We start from the raw sequence: 19457 nt of genomic DNA, 5'->3' as shown, positions 1-19457 counted from the left end.
TTTGCCAAATCAGTTTTATTTGTTGATGTACACCCAGTAGCTATATCAGCTGAATTTAACTTTAGCTAGAGACGTTTGCTACTTTTTAATAGTGTTTTCTATTTCAATAGCATCTGCCCTTGGAAGCTAAGCAGGGCCGTGCCTGGTTAGAATAGTGTTTTCTATTTCTGTTGCATTTTAGCATTTCACAAATGAGACTTTCAGTGGTTCAGGAATAAAATTAGAAGTAAACACAGTATATCTCTCCAGCAGGCCTGTTTGTTTTCTTCTGCCTACTGTCCTGTTTACAGTAGCTCCTCTCCAGGCTGCCTAGTGGTAACGTCTTTGAAGCAATTCAGCTCTGTTTGTTGAGGATGAAAGTATTATTCCTTCTTGATTGAATTGACTGCATCTTGGGAAATTCAGTGCACTGTTTTCCTTTAAGATCCACTTGTGACCACATTGTGGCCTGTTCAGTAAACATTACCATACAGGATTTTGTTTTCAGTTGGAAAATGTGTCACTACAGTCACGTTTCAGCATCTGGTATTTTTGGGGGCAGTTTTGTAGCAGAGATAGAGAAAGGCAGTGAAGATGGAGGGGTCTGATATGCAAAAAAGGTGTTCAGCTAGATTGGAGTCAGGGTATGTGTCTCAGCCACCACATTTCAGTGTTGTTCTGTCATGTTGTAGTGGAGGTCTTATATTTTTAAACGCCCTCATGTTGGAGAAAAACGCTCCACTGGTAGTCTGAGCTTCCATCAGCAGACTTTTTTTCTTGCATTGTTTTTGAAATGTGACTGCCATCCAGCATAACGTTGGGAAATATCACATCCTACTAGTGTCCAAATAAAGTTCTTAAAAAAAGGAAACTCATCCAATCTGACTGGCCAATGATGTTTCTCACCATGACAGCCCCGGGGAGCGAGGAGACCGTCATATTTCGGCGTGAGCGTAGCACATTTCGTCGGCAGGCAGTGAGGCGGCGACACAACGCAGGGAGTAACCCCACCCCACCCACCTCTCTCATTGGATCTCCTCTCAGGTACGCCGTGCATGGAGCAGGGAGTCATTTCTGTTGTTGTGTTGCCTGGCACCAGTTGGCGTTCTTTCCTATCCCACATCAGTGCATGACATCAAGCCAGACTTCCTCTATCATTGGATGATGTGTCCTTTCTACATGTGATGTCTTTGGTCCTCCTTTTCTGAAGACCTCACTCTTTTCATCCTGTTATCATACCATCTAATCTCCTAAATTCCACATTTTGAGCATGGATCTAATAATGGAGTCCTCTGAAAATCAAAGGCACAAGGTCTGACTAATCTACTTGGCTGCCATACTGTCTCCTCTCAGAGCTGCGTATGATTTGTTCAATAATACAGACACTGTCTTGTTTCACAGTTCATTGCCCTACTGAGTGACTTTTTTAAAAAAGAGAAATATTTATAATCTCAAAAATGTAAGCGAGCCTTGCCTTTTCACCATGTCTATTTTTCTTTTATTTTTTGTCAAATTTTATTTGGTCAACACAATAATTCCCCAAAACATGTTTAATTCCTTTAAACATATTTTAACTCATTTGTGAAGTAGCATGGCCGTTTTTCTCTGTCATTCTAAGATTATACATCTCAGATTTCTTTCCAAATCGCATCCATGTTGCGTTATTCTGTTTCATTACAGGCTTCACTACACATAGTGTCAGTCTAGGCATGTCTCCAGCACCCTAATCCCTCCCTTTACTAAATTCATATGGGATCTCACCTTGAAATCTGACTCCTCCAAGGACAGTGTTGTGTTTTAACTTTGCTGTCCAAGATGAGAATGACCTGACATGATTGACTGCTGCCCTGCAGGATGCTTCAAATAAACTAACTCCTGCAGCTGTAGCCTGATTAGAGACCATGCCATAACTGGAAAGTCACAGGTTCTCTCATGACTAGCAGCTTGTGTGTCTCCTACTGTGAATTTAGGACAGAAAGCTGAAAACAAACAAAGGCATATCTCTAAAATCAGCTATACTTTGTAAATACTACTGTACTGTATAACTGTAGTACATGTAAAATGAAAAAGACAAATGTTTATGTTCATCAATGTGCTATACATCATATGCATCAGATTCATTCACTTCTAGCCAAAACTTCCATGCTTCTGTCCTGCAAGGTCACATTTCTAAATGCTGAGCTGTAAAAACATGTGCAGCCTGTCAGGGGTCAAAAGACTTGCAAAATGCAAAACTGTTCCACTGATCCTTCCATCCCCTGACCCTTCACCTCTATACTTCTTTGACTTTCTTGGTGGTCCACTGGACAGTTTTTCATGTTATCATTACTTTAAATAAACTTTATACAATTTAAACAGGAAGGGATATGCATCTTAGTATTTGTTTAAAGTCCTCTGAACATACTGGTCTACTGATGTAATTTATCAGCATTGCTGATGATGAACTCTGTCTCAGATGCCAGAGAACATAAACTCTGGGTGGATTTTCCTACGGACAGTTTCTACCACTTATTTTATTTGCTTTATAGCTTCACATCTCATGTTTAGCCTTCACATTCAAACTCACAAATCTCATCCATGTCTGTCTAAAGGAGCATGGGATGATTAGAAACAAATGTCAAATTTTATACATTTATAAATAAAGATAAATAAAATATAATAATGATAAACATATAAATTTGTTGTCAGCAATTATGCAAAATCTGAATCGGTGAAATCTGTTAGATTTTTTTTTTTTATAGACATTAAAGGCAGCTGCAGTTCACAGCCATGTTTGCCCCTGAGTTTGGCCTCCTCTGTGGTAGCCAGGGTATGCATCCTAATCCCTAAAATCCCCAGTTGAAAAATTACCCATCTTCTTTCTCCTCAGTGAATATGTTTCTGTATTATACTGTCCAAGGTCTCCACCCCTTATAATTTCCTTCCCTTCTCCCTTCTCCTCCAACAGTCTTCAGGAGGCTCTCAGCCAGGCCTCCCAGCCTTCCTCTTCCCAGGTAAAAAGTCAGCCATCCAGAACCCCATCCCAGGTGACCGTGCTGAGCGCAAGCACCTCCCTGCTGGCCAGGAATGGGAGCACACACCTGGAGGGTTCTCAGGACAAGGCCTCAACTGTTGGCGCCACCAGCTTGCAGGATGATTTAGGTAGGGAGCACGTAGAGATAAAGGAATTTGTTAAACAAGAGTACTACACTTTTAGTTTTTGGGGAGTTGGATTCATATGTCAGATTTAAATGTCTTATAAGACTCTTGTTTTGGCTCAAAATTTTTGGTTTTATATGCCATAGCTGCTTCAGCAGCTTTGGTGGGTTGGAGCTGTGTAAAGAGAACTGGTCACAGATGTAAGTGTTGCAGTCGGTCACAGCAGAGCATTATTATCTATGGTCGGTGGGCTTTCACAGTCAGTCAAAGCTGAATTATCCATGCTCCATTTATCTGTCTGTAGCTGTCTGTGGATGTCACCCTTTGGTCACAGCATTCCTGTCCCCTGTGCTGACAGCAGTGTTGCTGATAGCTGTTCATACTTGTGTTTGTTTCTCTGTGTAAACACAGACAGGTTTCATAAGAGCTGTTACACGCCCTTACTTTGAACCCGCCATAAAGTCATAATTTGACCTGGAGCGCGTTGCTGTTCCGAGATACCTGGTGGTCTGAGTATGTGTATGTTTCTATGTCTGTAACCTCAGAGTGTGTTTAAGTCTCGTGCATATGATTGAACCTCTTTGACTTCATGCAGCCCTGATGTCCAGGAGATTGTGAGAAAAAGAGTATTTCAAGACTAAAAACACCCTGCTGTTCTTACTTCCAGACTGGACAGTATTTTTGATTCATACTTAACTAAGTATTTCTCTCTGTCCACCTCAGTTGAATTTAGCTGTTCTCCCAACATTTTTAATAGCTACAGTGTTATATATTAACATTAAGGAGTTTGAATTGCAGTCGATGTTGCATTAACCTGAGTGAGAACACTGTTACAATGGCAGTCATTATTTACTTTGAGAAACAATGTGGTATTTAAATAGGCTATGAATCTGTAATTGCATTAGTTTGCAAATTAAAAAATAAAATTGAAAGAAAAGAAAATGGAGTTCTGTGTAATTATGCAAAGATTGTTAAATTGCACCTTCAATCTGAGAAACTGTGCATAGACATCTATAGAAAAAAATCCTTTTTGACTTACTATAGTTAGCGTAATGGCTGGTTCCTTACCTTATCACAGGATAAGTGTAATGAATCTCCACTGAATCCACAGAAATACAGTAGGAACAACCTTAGTGCTTTTCAACACAAGTAGGAAATGACTGACTTGAGGAGGAGGTGCAGTCACTCAGTAATCCCATTAGCACAGATAAATGCAGTAATATTGCCAAAGCCATCTAATTCTTTGTGTTCCATGTGTGTAAACATTAAGTTTTAATGCGATTATTCCCAGAGGCAAAGTCAGACTTTGCTTTTGATGTCTATGGGCTGACTGTGCTTTTCTTTCTTTTGTCACGTTTTTTCAGGAAAGCTCACTCCCTCTTTGTACGAGGCTGGCGGATGTGACTTATCCCTGGTTAATTTTGAACCTGCAACCAGACGAGCCTCGAATAATATATGGTTAGTGTTAAACTGATGGAATCTGATTTGTTTAAGAGGGATGTGAGATGACAAAATATAACCTCTGGCTACCATTGTGAGCTTCTTGTTTCTCTCTCAGAAATTACCTCTCTCTGTCCCTGTTTAACATCTAATTGTTTTTGACTGATAATTCATAATCTAATCACTGATGCATGTATTTTTTGTTGAGGTAGTGCAGATGATTCTTCTTTTTATGCAAGATCCAAAGAGCTGAAATGAGGCATCAGTTGTTTAGTTGAATCTTTTTTAGTCTTTTAATAATTTCTCTCTAACAAACCTCTTTTCTAGAAAAGAATCATTAGAATAATTAATAGTGATATTCTTAATCACTCCATGTCTGGTATTTTTGTTATGCAGATGATAATCAGCTGTACCTCACATCCAGAAAATCTAAAGTTTAATAATATATTAGCAACTCCCGCCTTAAACTGACAGATGATTCCTGTCACTTAAAGATTTGGAGACCATAATGGCCTACTTTAAACTTTAAATGCTGCTTGGTGCAGCAGATGCTTTTTTTCTCCTCAGTGTTCTCATTTTATCTTACGCCCTGCAGGGACACTGACTCCCACCTCTCCAGTTCTACCTCAGTTCGCTTCTACCCTCATGACCTGGTGAGTACTCAACCAGTGAGCTGCTGTGCTATTGTGTGAGTGTTTGTATTACTACTGCATTGTTAGGAGGCTTTGGGGTTATACCATGGGAGTGAGGACATTTTGGGAGCTTTTTTTTTTTTTTTTTGACTTTCTGACACACCTTGGTTTTACAGTTCGAATTAGGTTTAGTTAGGGTGAAGGGTTGCAGTTAGGAATAGTATATTAATACAGACATTAATATAAGTTGATCTTATACCGTTTAGGAATGAGAACAAATGCTTGTATGTGTTGTTGTGTGTCAAGAAAATAATCAGACTTGCAAAGCCTAAAGACAGACAGACTGAAACATGGGACACAGACAAAAAATCTCTTTAAAGCACTATACCCACAGTATGTATTCATCTAATATGCTTGTATTATGTCAGAAAGAAAGATGTCGTTGATCAACTGTATTAGGCTTCTTAATTATTTCTGCAGTGAGAATCCAGATGGCTGGGAGTGGGTGGGGTGGCGGTGGTCCAGTCTTTATTCTGTGTAACAGCCAAAATCAAATTGTATCTTAGAGGAAACTTTACTCTATATGCTTATTCTTTGTGAGTTTGTTTTAAAAAACTGGAAATGATGGATGAATGAGTTTTACTGACCGTGGGACAGATCTCCCTCCCTCAGATCCGTCTGAACTGTCTGCTGACGATGGACCCTGAGCTGCTGGAGCAGCAGGACGGAGATCTGAGCCCAGAGCTCCAGGATGCACCACTGGGACAAGAGGACCCCACTGCCACAGTTCCCGCTGGCAAAGTCAGGCAGTACTACCGACTGTGGCTTCTCCCCTACCTGTGGGTTGGCCTGCAGTTTGACCGGCTCACACTGCTGGCACTATTTGACAGGTATGAGACCAGAGACTATTCCCAGTGGCTTGAGCAGAAAGCGTGAGATCTTTCTTTTCCGTCTCCGAATGCTGAAAACACACAGCAGATAAGTGACGTGTAAGGTCATGATTAGAAGGTGAAGACAGTGAAATGGGTTTGCAACATAATGGGGCAAGCTGAAGTGTGGCTGCATGGCTGCACAGATCTGGCAACATATTTTCCAACATTACTGGACCCCTAGTTGTCCTCAGATCTTTATAGTAAATACCAATTGGACAACAGTTAGTGTCATTTTTCATTCTGTCTCTAAATTCAGTGAATATAACAACCTTAATATTGGTCCATTTACAAGATTAAGTTATTTGTTCCTCTTAATTCTTTCTTGTCTTGTTTTGATTAATGTCATTCTCTTTATGTGGGAGCCAGCCACTCAGCCCCGTCTCGCCTGCAGCTCATTCAGAATGCAGCTGCAAGGCTCCTCACTGGCACCGCCATATGAGACTAGACGTACAAAAGACATTGATTGATTTTAAGATTCCTATGAGTTTTTACTAACTGCATGAGTTGGTGGTTTCTCAGTCCCTCAAATGTACTTACCAGTCAATCCATGCTCCCCATTAAACCAAACCACTTGATTGTTAATATGCTCTTTGTGTTATTGACAGATTCTGAGTAATCCACCTTTTATGATTTGACACTTTCACTAGTGTTTTTTTTTTTTTTTTTTGGTAGTGGATAAATGTGTTCTAAACCTGATTTGGATAGCAGGCATTAGGGATATGAAAGCTTTATATCCAGGAACTGTTGAATGTATCTGATCTTTCTGTGCTGTTGTTACAGGAACCGTGAGGTTTTAGAGAACGTGCTGGCGGTGGTTCTCGCTGTCTTGGTGGCCTTCCTGGGTTCAGTGCTGTTGGTTCACGGCTTCTTCACTGACATCTGGGTCTTTCAGTTCTGCCTCGTCATTGCAAGTTGCCAGTATTCCTTACTAAAGGTGAAGCAGGAGTTTTCGTTTTTGTTTTTTACTGCTGTGCAAAAAGGATTTAGTGCATGATTTCATCTGCTTGTAATAAAGAACTGATGCCTGTTTGTTAGTGCTATGACAAGATATTGAATATGAAATAGTCGACATTTATAGTAAATGTACGTGTTTTTCTTTATTGACAGAGTGTTCAACCAGACTCCTCTTCACCTCGACATGTAAGTAATCATCACTGAGAAATCGATTCTAATTTTGCTCATATTTGATCATAAATTGAGTTAAATACCCCTCTGTGAACAACCAATAGTCAAAATGCAAAACAAATTTCACTTAGTCATTAAACTGAGCATAGCCTTTTTAATAATCCAATATAATTTACGCACTTTCTATAATAACTTGTAGTTGTTGTTCAGTGTGTTTTCTTTCTCTGGTGTGGTTCTCAAAAATGATGTTGCTTTTCCCCTGCGAGTCTGTTCCTCCCTCCCTTGCGTCAGTACCCTGCTCTGAATCTGCGTCTTTTATTAATGCAGCTTCCACTGAGCTGCAGGCACAAGCTTTAAATAGCTGGCCAGAGTTTAGACCACAGCTTGCTGTCTCACTTTTGTCTGTGGCTCTCTTTTTCCACCTCTCCCCCTTGTGCCATCCCTTTTTCCTTCACCTCATCTTCCTTCATGGATTTCTTCCTTTCATAGCATGGTTGTCACATTTTGAGAAAACCTGGTATGTTTAATCTGATTATTCATGTGTTAACTATCAGTGCTCCCTTCAGTGGAGGAGCAGAGCAGCTCGCAGTCTCTTGGGTTGAAACCTGCTCACTGCAGACATGCTTTCACCTTGTCTTGTGAAACCTTACACTTGCTGCTATTTTTGTTTCTACCTGTGTCATTGTCCCCAAGGCTCATATGGCACTGAGACTCCTGGATTCATTCTGTCTTTAGGGACAATGTCTTATTAGGATGATGATTTTGTTAAGGTATTCAGTGATTATGATTTGCTGTATCCTTTTTATCAACTGTGAAGGCAGACAGTATAGTAGGCCTCATGGGAATGAGCTTGTTTGTTCTGGTTATGCTCTAAAAATTAGGAGGAAAACAGAATTGTGATCTAAATGGTACAATATACTTGAATAAATGCTATTTGTGTTTGGGTTTTTTACACTTCATCCTTATTCTGACATATAGGATATTTGTTCTGAATATTCAGCTGCTTTGGACCACATTGAGAAAACCCAGCTTCTATAATGGACTATTTATCTCATCATACCGTTGTGTCTGCAGGGTCATAATCGTATCATAGCGTACAGCCGGCCTGTCTACTTCTGCCTATGCTGTGGCCTCATTTGGCTGCTCCACTACAGCAGTCTGAGGACCACTTCATCCCGCTTCACCCTGTACGGAGTCGCACTCACCAGCTCCCTGGTACTCGCCTCTGCCAGGGACCTTGTCATAGGTAATTTAGCAGCCACATAGTACTGTGTATGGAGACTGATAATAAATTCTACTTTAAACCTTCAAAAGAAAAGATTAAAAACATTTTTTTAGAAAGAAGAAAAATGTCAACACAAGGGCTGGGTAAGACTTTAAAATCAGTTCAGAAAGCGAGTGCAGAGACACCAACATGGAGGAGGAACTTTCTTCATTGTTCTTGTTAAAACTCTGGCTGCTTTTTTCTAGAGATAACATCAGGCAGGTAAACAGTTACCTAGTCACATCTGTAATTCATTCATACATGAGTCAGAGAATTACAACTCTAATTCCAAAAATGTTGTATAACATGTGATTGTTGCTGATGTGCTGTATAACATCGACATAAAAACAGAATGCAATGATTTACAAATCTCATAAACCTGTATTTTATTTACAGTAGAACACAGAAAACATATCAGATGTCTGAACTGAGAAAATGTACCTTTTTTTTTTTTAAGAATAAAAAATTTTGAAAATCATTTCATTTTGAAATTGATGGTAGCAACATGTCTCAGAAAGGTTGGGACAGCAGGTGAACCTGTGCCCATCTTTTCTTCTGAGAGACTCTGACTCTCCAAGATGCTCTTTTTATACACAGCCATGTTACTGACCTGTTGCCAATCAACCTAATTAGTTGCCCGATGTTCTTCCAGCTCTTCCTCGTTAGTAGCACCTAATTTTCTAGCCTCTTGTTGAAAGTAGTCAGTTCAAGCAGTTCAGTTTAAACTTGAGAGTATTGCTACTCTACATCAGAGAATGCACTCTTATAATTATTTGGCCAAAACAAGAGAAAAGAGAATGGTTGGAAAATGTGTATATGAGGCACAGTCTCTCTACTGGAACTGATGTGTGTTTGTTTAGAGAATATTAACACTGTCTTTCATCAAACAGCAAACAATTGCAGCAGTTTCCCCTGGAGACATGCCTCTGCGCACCAGCAATTTTTGAAGCCACACAGGCAGAGATGCAGAATAATAAACACCAAGTCCATGTCATCTGTAATATCAGAAATTTAGGAAGTTACTGACTTTTAGGTTGAAAAATGTAGAAACTGATCAGTGTTTGATTTTTTTCACATCAGCACCTTGTGTGTTTCTTTCTGCAGTCTTCACTCTGTGTTTTCCCATCGTTTTCTTTGTGGGGTTGCTGCCACAAGTCAACACTTTCGTCATGTACATCTTTGAGCAGCTGGACATTCACGTGTTTGGGGGCAATGGTGAGTGCACCACTTCCCTGCAGGGGTGACTTTGACCACCACCACAAGTGATGACAGATACCCACATGCTGTTATGCCTTATACATTGTGCTATGGCAGGCTTGACATGCTGATTTGCATTCTGCCTGGCCTGGTGCCTGTCGGGTTGACTGGTCTCATTGCTGACAATCCTCTCTGTACTCTCTGCAGCCTCCACGAGCCTTCTGTCAGCGCTGTACAGCATCCTGCGCAGCATCGTCACCGTCGCTCTGCTTTATGGCTTCTGCTACGGAGCTCTGAAGGTGAGAGCAAAGTCAACTGACGTCTGAATCCAATCCAAGTATCTTGCAACTGTAGTAAAAAAGTACTCTGACAGAAATACAGTGTAATTGCACCATCACACTGTGTCCTCTACAAGCAGGAAACAGAATTGTGTTTTAACCACCTCAGCACTATAGCAGCATTTGAAATCAAGATGTTTAAAGATCATCGTAAATATTGTGTCCTCTCCAAAGTGGACATTTGAGAAATGCTAGGTCATGTTTCAGCCCATGTGGATACCCATTTCTATGTTTATGAGGTATTAATATCCTGCTGTGTGTATATGTGCACTTATTGGCTGATTGATAAAGTCAGACATTCATAGTTTGTCGTACACTGTTTATATATGAAAACCTTGTCACTCTGTGTCTCAGGAGACGTGGGAGCCTCATCACATCCCTGTGTTATTTTCTATCTTCTGTGGCCTGTTGGTGGCAGTGTCTTACCACCTGAGTCGGCAGAGCAGCGACCCTTCAGTCCTCATGTAAGTTCAATGCCTTGGACAACAAACCTCTGGTAGTCTGTGCTTTGTCTGAGTTGTAGTGAGCGAATATTTTTGCTTCCTGGTTTATAGCTCCCTGATACAGACCAAGATTTTGCCCAATATAAAAGACAAGAACCCAGAGGACCCTTTGTCAGAAGTGCAGGACCCTCTGCCTGAGAAGATGAGGGCCTCAGTGGTGAGTTGATCTGGACTTGTCCTGGCACTAGAATTGTCGTTTTATGATACATTTGTTTAAGCTGCAGGCTTTTCCCCAGTACCAATGTTCAACATTAGGTTTTGTTTTTGTTTTTTAAAGTTTTGATCCCATCCTCAGTGTTTCTTCCCATATAGAATGAGCGTCTGCAGTCTGACCTGATAGTCTGTGTGGTCATTGCTGTGCTTTATTTCGCCATCCACGTCAGCACAGTCTTCATTGCACTACAGGTACGGAACAGGTTTTATATTTTATTGAAATCAGATAATTAAATGCCATTAATTAAAAATAGCACACATTACACACTCTCATCTATGAAAAATGACAGACTATAAAGACATATAGAACAGTTGAGAAAGAACAGTAGAAGTATGCTTTGTGATTTAAAATAGATGTCTGTTTATCTGAAATCAAGCAGACAGGTATTCTTTCATTTACACAGTAACCTTCCCTGTCTCTGTGACCCCTTAGCCTTTCCTCAGTTATGTCCTGTATGCTCTGCTGGGGACAGTCGGGTTGCTCACACACTACCTGCTGCCCCAAGTCCGCAAACAGCTGCCCTGGTACTGCTTCTCTCACCCGCTCATAAAAACGAAGGAGTACTATCAGTTTGAAGTCAGGGGTAAGTGAATTGCATCAGATATACTGTAGCAGCATAAATTTGTCTGTCAGCATCATTATTTATTTTTGTCTCTAAATCGCAACTAAAGAGTCCGTTTGTTTAGTCATAGCAGCCAGAATTGTTCCATTGATCTTCAACAAAATGAACAAATACAGATTGAACATGTAGACAGTGTTGCTTCCTACTAGGTTTGTGTCTCTGATGCTGTATCTTTGAATGACTGGACGTAGAATAATTAAAGTTCTTCTTAACCTTGTCTCTGATCAGATGCAGCTCATGTGATGTGGTTTGAAAAGCTCCATGTGTGGCTGCTGTTTGTGGAAAAGAATGTTCTCTATCCCCTCGTCATCCTTAATGAGCTGAGCGGCAGCGCCCGAGAGCTCGCCAGTCCAAAGAGACTAGATACCGAGTGAGTTTCTTCTTTACGTCTGTAGGAAAACACATATTTGCCCAGATATGGCACTAATTCTTTAATTGACAAAAATGCTTATAACTAATATAAGTTACTGAGAATAAAACAGAATGAAACTATTACACTGTTATTTTTGATGTATGTACAAACACTGGTTTCACACTGGTATAAACACATGGAGTTTCTGTCTCCCAGGGTCGGTGCTCTGATGATCACAATAGCAGGCCTGAAGCTGCTTCGCTCCTCTTACAGCAGTCCTACCTACCAGTATGTGACGATCCTCTTCACCGTCCTCTTCTTCACCTTCGACTACCGTCATCTGTCTGAGACGCTGCTGCTCGACCTTTTCCTCATGTCCATTGTTTTTAGCAAGGTGAGATGAATATATAATAAGTTGTACAGCTGTTCTCATACTGGTAGAAAGATACTGTGCATATACTTTGTGTCAGCCAAAGTGTTAAATAAGTATAAATCATCATAATTTAGAACAGTTAACTCTGCTGCCCAGTTGTTTCTGTACTGATCAGGGCAAGTACAGGTGTAACAGTGTTTTTGTTATGTACAGGATTTCCTACTTCGAAGCTTTGTCCATACAGTTATCTGTATGTTATTTGTTTTTCACAGCTTTGGGAGCTGTTCTACAAGCTGCACTTTGTCTACACCTACATCGCCCCCTGGCAGATCACATGGGGCTCAGCTTTCCACGCCTTTGCTCAACCCTTCGCTGTGCCTCGTATCCTTTTACTGCAACATGCACTGAGTCACCTGAGTCACTATAGCACTGCAGCAAATCCTGCTCTTGAAAGGTCTTGGGGATTATCTAAGTGTATCTAAATATATAGCATTTTATAAAACTCATCTTTAATACACAGCTAGAAGATATTTCAAGTGATCCTTGACCTGAGCCCCTCCAGACTCTGCCATGCTGTTTGTCCAGGCTGTAGTTTCAGCAGTCTTCTCCACTCCCCTCAACCCCTTCCTGGGCAGTGCCATCTTCATCACCTCCTATGTCCGTCCTGTCAAGTTCTGGGAGAGAGACTACAAGTATGGAGGACACCTTCTGAATTCTGTTTAATGTTTCGAGGCACTACTGTTTCTGTTAATATGCTACTGACATTTGTGATTCTCTGTTTGTAGCACTAAGAGAGTGGATCACTCAAACACTCGACTGGCCTCTCAGCTAGACAGGAATCCAGGTGAGGGCTTTGCTTTGGGTTTTAATAGTAAATTTGTTTCTGCAGCCCACAGCTCTTCTTCGCACTGTTATACGTCTTTATGGTGAATGTTCTCATTTCATTTGGATAAGTGGGCATCATTTAGGCACACTGGGTCTGTTCTACTGTGTGAGTTTGTAAAAGCTGTAGACCATCAGTCTATTATTGTGATGTCAGTGTACAGTAATGCAAACTCATCGACTGTCATTCTTCTGCAGGTTCTGATGACAACAATTTAAACTCCATTTTCTATGAGCACCTTACTCGCTCCCTGCAGCACAGCTTGTGTGGAGACCTCCTCCTGGGCCGCTGGGGAAACTTCAGCACCGGGGATTGTTTCATTCTGGCCTCAGACTACCTGAACGCTCTGGTGCACCTTATAGAGATCGGCAACGGCCTCGTTACCTTTCAGCTTCGAGGACTGGAGTTCAGAGGTGAGATCCAAGTGAGACACATGTACAAGTACATGGTGCCTACTCTGTCAGAAGTTTGATTAAGATTCATTACTAGTAACTCAGTGTGTGGCAGTCAGACAAATATAAGTAAAATATGTAGGAGATCTAATCATGAAAACAGTTTGATCACACTATTAGATACACAGTTTAGCATTCTGTGATGTTATACTGACTAATATGATCAGTGTCAGTAAGCATCATTGCACATCATTAAAGAATTATTGGGCTGCACCAGCTAATCACAAATCCACAGGAGGATCAAACATCCCCATACTGCAACTCAAGTCAATAAAGATGGCAGATAGAGGGCCAGACATTGTAGTTGAAAGTATTTAAAATCAAGTCACTGTTCTTTTCTTTTTCCCTGACATCCTAATTTAGTTTCTGAGCTTTATTTGTCCAGGTTAAATACAACTGTGCTTTTTGCAGCACATTCAATCAGAGTTGTTTGCAAAGTATTAGACCTTAGTTCCTCAGCACCAGCCCAGTCGTGCTTTATCTTCTGTTAAACACTGTGTGTGCTGTATCAGCATGGGTTTGTGTAGTTCAACCAGCATTGCTGTTATACAACACACCTGCTGCATGTGACACACTGTGGACCTTATTGAATTTGAGACACTGCTCAAAGTGTGACACTCATCACCAGTCTGTCAGCAACTTTCTCTGTAAATGTAAACCCTTTTTTATTTTCCAGCAACATAAAATATTTTATAGCTCTTCTTTCTGTAGCATGGGATTAAGGCGCTCAGACAAGTGCAGTTCATACACTCTCAATTTGCTACTTTTAATAAACTACACACATATTCCACAAATATTCAGGGATCTCCATAAAAATAATATTGAGTGTGTTGATTTCTACCCTTCAGGAACATACTGCCAGCAGAGGGAAGTGGAGGCCATAACCGAGGGGGTTGAGGAAGATGAAGGCTGCTGCTGCTGTGAGCCTGGCCACCTCCCTCACATCCTCTCCTTTAATGCTGCTTTTGGGCAGCGCTGGCTGGCCTGGGAGGTGCTGGTCACCAAGTACGTGCTGGAAGGCTACAGCATCACAGATAACAGTGCCGCCTCCATGCTGCAGGTGTTTGATCTGCGACGCATCCTCACCACCTATTATGTCAAGGTTAGTGAGATGACTCTGAACTGTTTCAGAGTAGGTCTGTACATTTTTAAATGCACACATATGATTTATGTACAGGTATGATCTAAATGTATTGTCCCTTACTGGGCTCAGGGTATCATCTACTATGTGATCGCGTCCCCCAAACTGGAAGAGTGGCTGGCTAATGAGACCATGAAAGACGGCCTGCGGGGATGCAGTGAGAGGAACTACGTCGATCTGGATCCCACCTTCAATCCCAACATAGACGAGGACTATGACCATCGCCTCGCAGGAATCTCCAGGGACAGTTTCTGTAGCGTTTATCTAGGATGGATCCAGTACTGCAACTCTCGAAGGGCCAAGGTAACACAGACAAACACTTTTTTTTCCAAATGAGGCTGGGAGGTGGTATTGAACAAGGTCTTTGTTTCAGGTCTTCCACTAAAATAAGACCACACTTATTCAGCGTGTCCAGGCTGTCCACAATGGCTTCTCATGTGATGTCTCTGACACCAGTGGACAGATTTGAGGATAGTGTTTGTTTTTGCCCTGTGTCATAACAATGACAGCTTATATTTAGGCCTTTGAAGTTCATTAATGCCTCCCAGCAGTTTGATTCTAATCAAACTTGAGGGAATGATGCATCTCGAGGAATGTTGTGCTGGCATCAGTTGTTGTCAGATGATTTTTTTTTTTTAATTGTAGCCACTGGACAGTGAGAAAGACTCGGCTCTGGTGCTGCTCTGTTTTGGCCTGTGTGTGCTGGGACGGAGAGCTCTGGGAACAGCGGCTCATCATATGTCCAGGTATTTTAATCTTCATTACAATGACTCAATGATTTCTAATACTTCAAGGATTCAGAGAAAGTTCTCTTATCCAGGCCAAACAAGCAGACATCAAACAGAACAACCAGGGTTTCCTGAAGCAGCTGTTTGCTTTTTAACTTTCAAAAGAATAAATCATACTGTATTGGACAAGTGGTATAAAAAAGATCTGTTTGTGTTTGTATGAATGTAGGTGATGTTTTTAATCTTTCCTTCAAACATTTTTTTTTGTACATTTAAGAAATGACCAAACCACATCTTTGCTCTCTCTTTTCCATCATAGCAATCTGGAGTCTTTCCTTTATGGACTTCATGCATTATTTAAGGGAGATTTCCGCATCTCTTCAGTGCGGGATGAGTGGATCTTCGCGGACATGGAACTGCTCAGGAAAGTTGTGGTGCCTGGAATCCGAATGTCTCTCAAATTACACCAGGTGAGACTCAGCATGTGCCGTGTTGTCAGTACCACATGACCTTTAGCCTGATTCTCAGAGCAAACCTAATAAAAGCTTCATTTTGCTCTTCCTCAGGACCACTTCACATCCCCTGATGAGTACGATGAGCCAGCGGTTCTTTTTGAGGCAATCTCCTCCCACCAGCAGAACCTGGTCATCGCTCATGAAGGCGACCCCGCCTGGAGGAGCGCTGTGCTGTCCAATGCACCGTCACTTCTCGCCCTGCGCCATGTTCTCGATGAAGGGACCAATGAATACAAAATTATTATGCTCAATCGACGATACCTCAGCTTCCGTGTCATCAAGGTAGGCGCTGCAACATATTTTAAAAATGATTCCTGTGCTGTAGATAAACATTAGTTCTCAGACAGTGTTAATGAGAACATGCTTGTTGTGCTGCAGGTGAATAAAGAATGTGTCCGAGGTCTTTGGGCAGGGCAGCAGCAGGAGCTCGTGTTCCTAAGAAACAGAAACCCAGAGCGCGGGAGTATCCAAAATGCCAAGCAAGCTCTACGCAACATGATCAATTCTTCTTGTGACCAGCCCATCGGATATCCAATTTACGTATCTCCTCTGACAACCTCCTACTGCAACTCACACGCACAGCTCGGACACATCCTAGGAGGTCCCATCAGCATCGGGAACATCCGCAACTTTGTTGTTAGCACCTGGCACAGGTTTGTGGTTCTCTGTGGTTCAGTGTGTCTGCTATTTGAAAACATCTGATGTGTTGTATTATCATGAGATTCTTTGATAGATAGATATTTTTTTCTTTTTTGGTAATCTGACTTTTGTTTAATAAAAAATCATTTTTTCCTATCATAGATTACGGAAAGGCTGTGGTGCAGGCTGTAACAGTGGAGGCAACATCGAGGACCCAGATGCAGGGGGGCTGTCCAGTGGAAGTGGAAGTGGAAGTGGAAGTGGAAGTGGAAGTGGAAGTGGCAGTGGCAGTGGCAGTGGGAATGGGACTGGGGGAGACTCTCAGCAGAGCTCCATGTCACAGGGTGGGACTACTGGACCTGCTCCCCCTCACTCGTACCAGCCCCACACTCTGGGTGAGGACTGTCTGCTATATCCGACACTGCTGATTGTATGAATACTAACTAACTAACTACTGTAGTTTAAAAATGCCATCACCACTGATTCATGATTAGTACCCAGCCTGCAGAAACGAGCTCTGAAGGGGCCTTCACATGTTGTGGAAAATAACCCTGACAAAAATCTAGAGGCACAAAAGTTAAAAAAGGAGTTTGAAACATGACAGGCAGGGTGTTTACTGAAGACACTGACGTGTTATGGGAAACATTAGTAGCATAGTTTGGGTTTTACCCATGCAAGGAACTAAAGGTCAGTCAATTTTAATTGTTTGTGAGTCTTTACCTTTATGGGAGTGCAACACTAAATTAAGTCATGATGTTTCCCTGGTATATTTCTTTCACCTTATGTGATCTGCTTCTGACTTTTCCTCCCTCTGCAGGCACCAGTCAGAGTTCCCAATCGGTCCAGTCTGGTTTGGTTCGCCAGTCTCCTGCCCGAGCCTCTGTTGCCAGCCAGTCATCTTCCTACCGCTACACCAGTCGTCACTCCTCCCTGCGCACCTCCACTACAGGTTTGGAACCGTGCCGACGGTCCTCGACCAGCCAGTTGTCTCTACGCACGCTCCCCACCTCCCTGCAGCTCCGCCTGGGCTCCACCTCTGACCCCACTGGTCCCTCTGCCTCCCTGTCCAGCCACAGTATCCCTCCCTGCAAACGCCACACGTTAGTGGGTCTCCTGGGCAACGATGGCCTGTGCTGCACCATCACTGACCCCCTCAGCCAGCATCACCACCACCATCACCACTCCCAACAGCACAACCCCACCGTCTCCACAGTGCGCAGAGATGACATCTCCTACAGAGTGCAGGTTCGTAATGAAATTATAGGCACAGTTTTTTGTTTTTTTTTAGTGTCATGATTAACAAAACAGAGAATTTTTAGTCATCATTTCAGTCTGTCAGTTTAGCCTGCCTGTCACAAACCTACAGCTCAATGACAGACATTAACCTAACTTTTACAAAATCTGTTTACCTGGTTAATTAGAGGACTTTGACTTTCTTCTTCTTTTCCTTTGGGCTGCTCCCTTCAGGGGTCGCCACAGCGAATCATCTGCCTCCATTTAACCCTATCCTCTGTATCCTCCTCACCCACACCAACTATCCTCATGTCCTCCTCCACTACATCCAAGAACCTCCTCTTTGGTCTTCCTCTAGGCCTCCTTCCTGGCAGCTTTAAGAACTTTGTGACTTTAATTGATGTAATATGTGAAGCAAACAAAGAAGAAATAATGAATGAATTATCTGTACATGCAGCTGCACCTTTGAGTTTGACCTAATAAGTTATATTTGCATTAGTCATATCTTTGTGTTTTAAATTTTATTCTTGTGGTTCTGTAATGTGATCCAGATAGTGGACGTGAGTCAGGTGCTGGAGAACATCAACTTATCGAAGAGGAAGGAGCTTCAGTGGCCTGATGAAACCATGAGACTGAGGGCAGGACGGACCTGCTGGAGAGACTGGAGTCCTTCAGAGGGCATGGAAGGACATGTAAGTAAAGCTGTCTGCATCACCAGGATTATGTTTACTCATAATGCAAGTCACAGTTGTCTGACCTCTTATGCTATGATTTTCTTTAATGATTTCCTTGTTTGTACTTTTGGCCTTTGACCCATTGCTCTGTAATAAATGCATCATACATTTAACTGGATGCTTCCTTTAACAGCTTTCTCCTCTGTTGCCCTCTGCAGGTGATTCACCGGTGGGTGCCTTGTAGCCGAGACCCAGCCAATCGCTCCCATATCGACAAGACCATCCTGCTGGTACAGGTGGAAGATAAGCTAATTCCTATCATTGAGACTGGGGTTATTGAGTTGGGTGCTGAGGTTTGAGACAAGCAAGCACACACATCACAGATGAAGCCAGACCTTCCTGGCTTGCAGCAGGATTTAGAAGCCTGCAGACAAACAGGTAACAGGAGCCCTCCCCCCCTCCCCTGTTCCTTATCGCTGAAGGGGGAAGGAAGCCAGGGAAAAGTGCAAGCAGACGCAGAGTATACCTTCATCCAGCATCCTTTACTGCATCGGAACACGCCACAGTATCTGCCTTGCTTTGCGTCTCAGAAATGCTGCATGACAGTAAACAACCCTTAAGTTAAGTTACTCCTTGCTACTGGGAATTAATTTCTATGCATTTCATTGACTCTTTGTTGGCAATTCTGACAAAAATGAGTGTAAAGAGCTTTTTGGAGGTCTTTTTTTTTTTGTAATTTTGTTTGTCTTTAAATAATTTGCCAAATAAGCCTGGTATTGAATATCTGCCAAGGTTTCCTACATGTGAAAGCTTTTTTTTGTTTTTTTTTGTTTTTATTGCTACCAGGACGACAGAGAAAGTTGTGCTACAGAACAGATTAAGGTCAGAGACTTGATGGTGCTGTGCTCAACGAACTCCTCTTCATTGTTGTCATTCCGTTTGGATTAGTTTGAAATTTGCAGGATTATTTTGCGCAAAGAAAAAAAAAAACTTGCACTATATATATATTTTTTTTTATTTACAGTGATGCACTACAATCTTTAGATATCACATATTATTTATTACACTCTGAATGGCCATGGT

General features: G+C 41.9%; 1 protein-coding gene across 1 annotated transcript in view; it reads left to right on the top strand.

Moving 5' to 3' along the window:
• The window catches only part of pcnx1 (pecanex 1), a 29093-nt gene extending 10112 nt beyond the window's left edge, over positions 1 to 18981 (top strand). The window contains 30 exon segments of the mRNA XM_026298860.2: positions 894 to 1023; positions 2927 to 3120; positions 4482 to 4575; positions 5153 to 5210; positions 5862 to 6079; positions 6902 to 7055; positions 7229 to 7261; positions 8321 to 8492; positions 9615 to 9725; positions 9915 to 10006; positions 10400 to 10509; positions 10600 to 10705; positions 10861 to 10953; positions 11195 to 11345; positions 11613 to 11754; positions 11953 to 12130; positions 12382 to 12490; positions 12672 to 12801; positions 12895 to 12953; positions 13190 to 13405; positions 14293 to 14546; positions 14658 to 14888; positions 15231 to 15331; positions 15633 to 15783; positions 15880 to 16110; positions 16207 to 16481; positions 16630 to 16862; positions 17285 to 17712; positions 18252 to 18392; positions 18593 to 18981. Of these exon segments, the coding sequence (XP_026154645.1) occupies positions 894 to 1023; positions 2927 to 3120; positions 4482 to 4575; positions 5153 to 5210; positions 5862 to 6079; positions 6902 to 7055; positions 7229 to 7261; positions 8321 to 8492; positions 9615 to 9725; positions 9915 to 10006; positions 10400 to 10509; positions 10600 to 10705; positions 10861 to 10953; positions 11195 to 11345; positions 11613 to 11754; positions 11953 to 12130; positions 12382 to 12490; positions 12672 to 12801; positions 12895 to 12953; positions 13190 to 13405; positions 14293 to 14546; positions 14658 to 14888; positions 15231 to 15331; positions 15633 to 15783; positions 15880 to 16110; positions 16207 to 16481; positions 16630 to 16862; positions 17285 to 17712; positions 18252 to 18392; positions 18593 to 18733 (4736 nt within the window). The 3' untranslated portion in view covers positions 18734 to 18981.
• The last annotated feature ends 476 nt before the right edge of the window (positions 18982 to 19457 follow it).

This window comes from Mastacembelus armatus, chromosome 22 (assembly GCF_900324485.2).
Source record: "Mastacembelus armatus chromosome 22, fMasArm1.2, whole genome shotgun sequence".
NCBI classification, from domain to species: Eukaryota; Metazoa; Chordata; class Actinopteri; order Synbranchiformes; family Mastacembelidae; genus Mastacembelus; species Mastacembelus armatus.
Note: the sequence above shows the minus strand (reverse complement) of the source record. Positions and strands in the feature narration are given on the sequence as shown.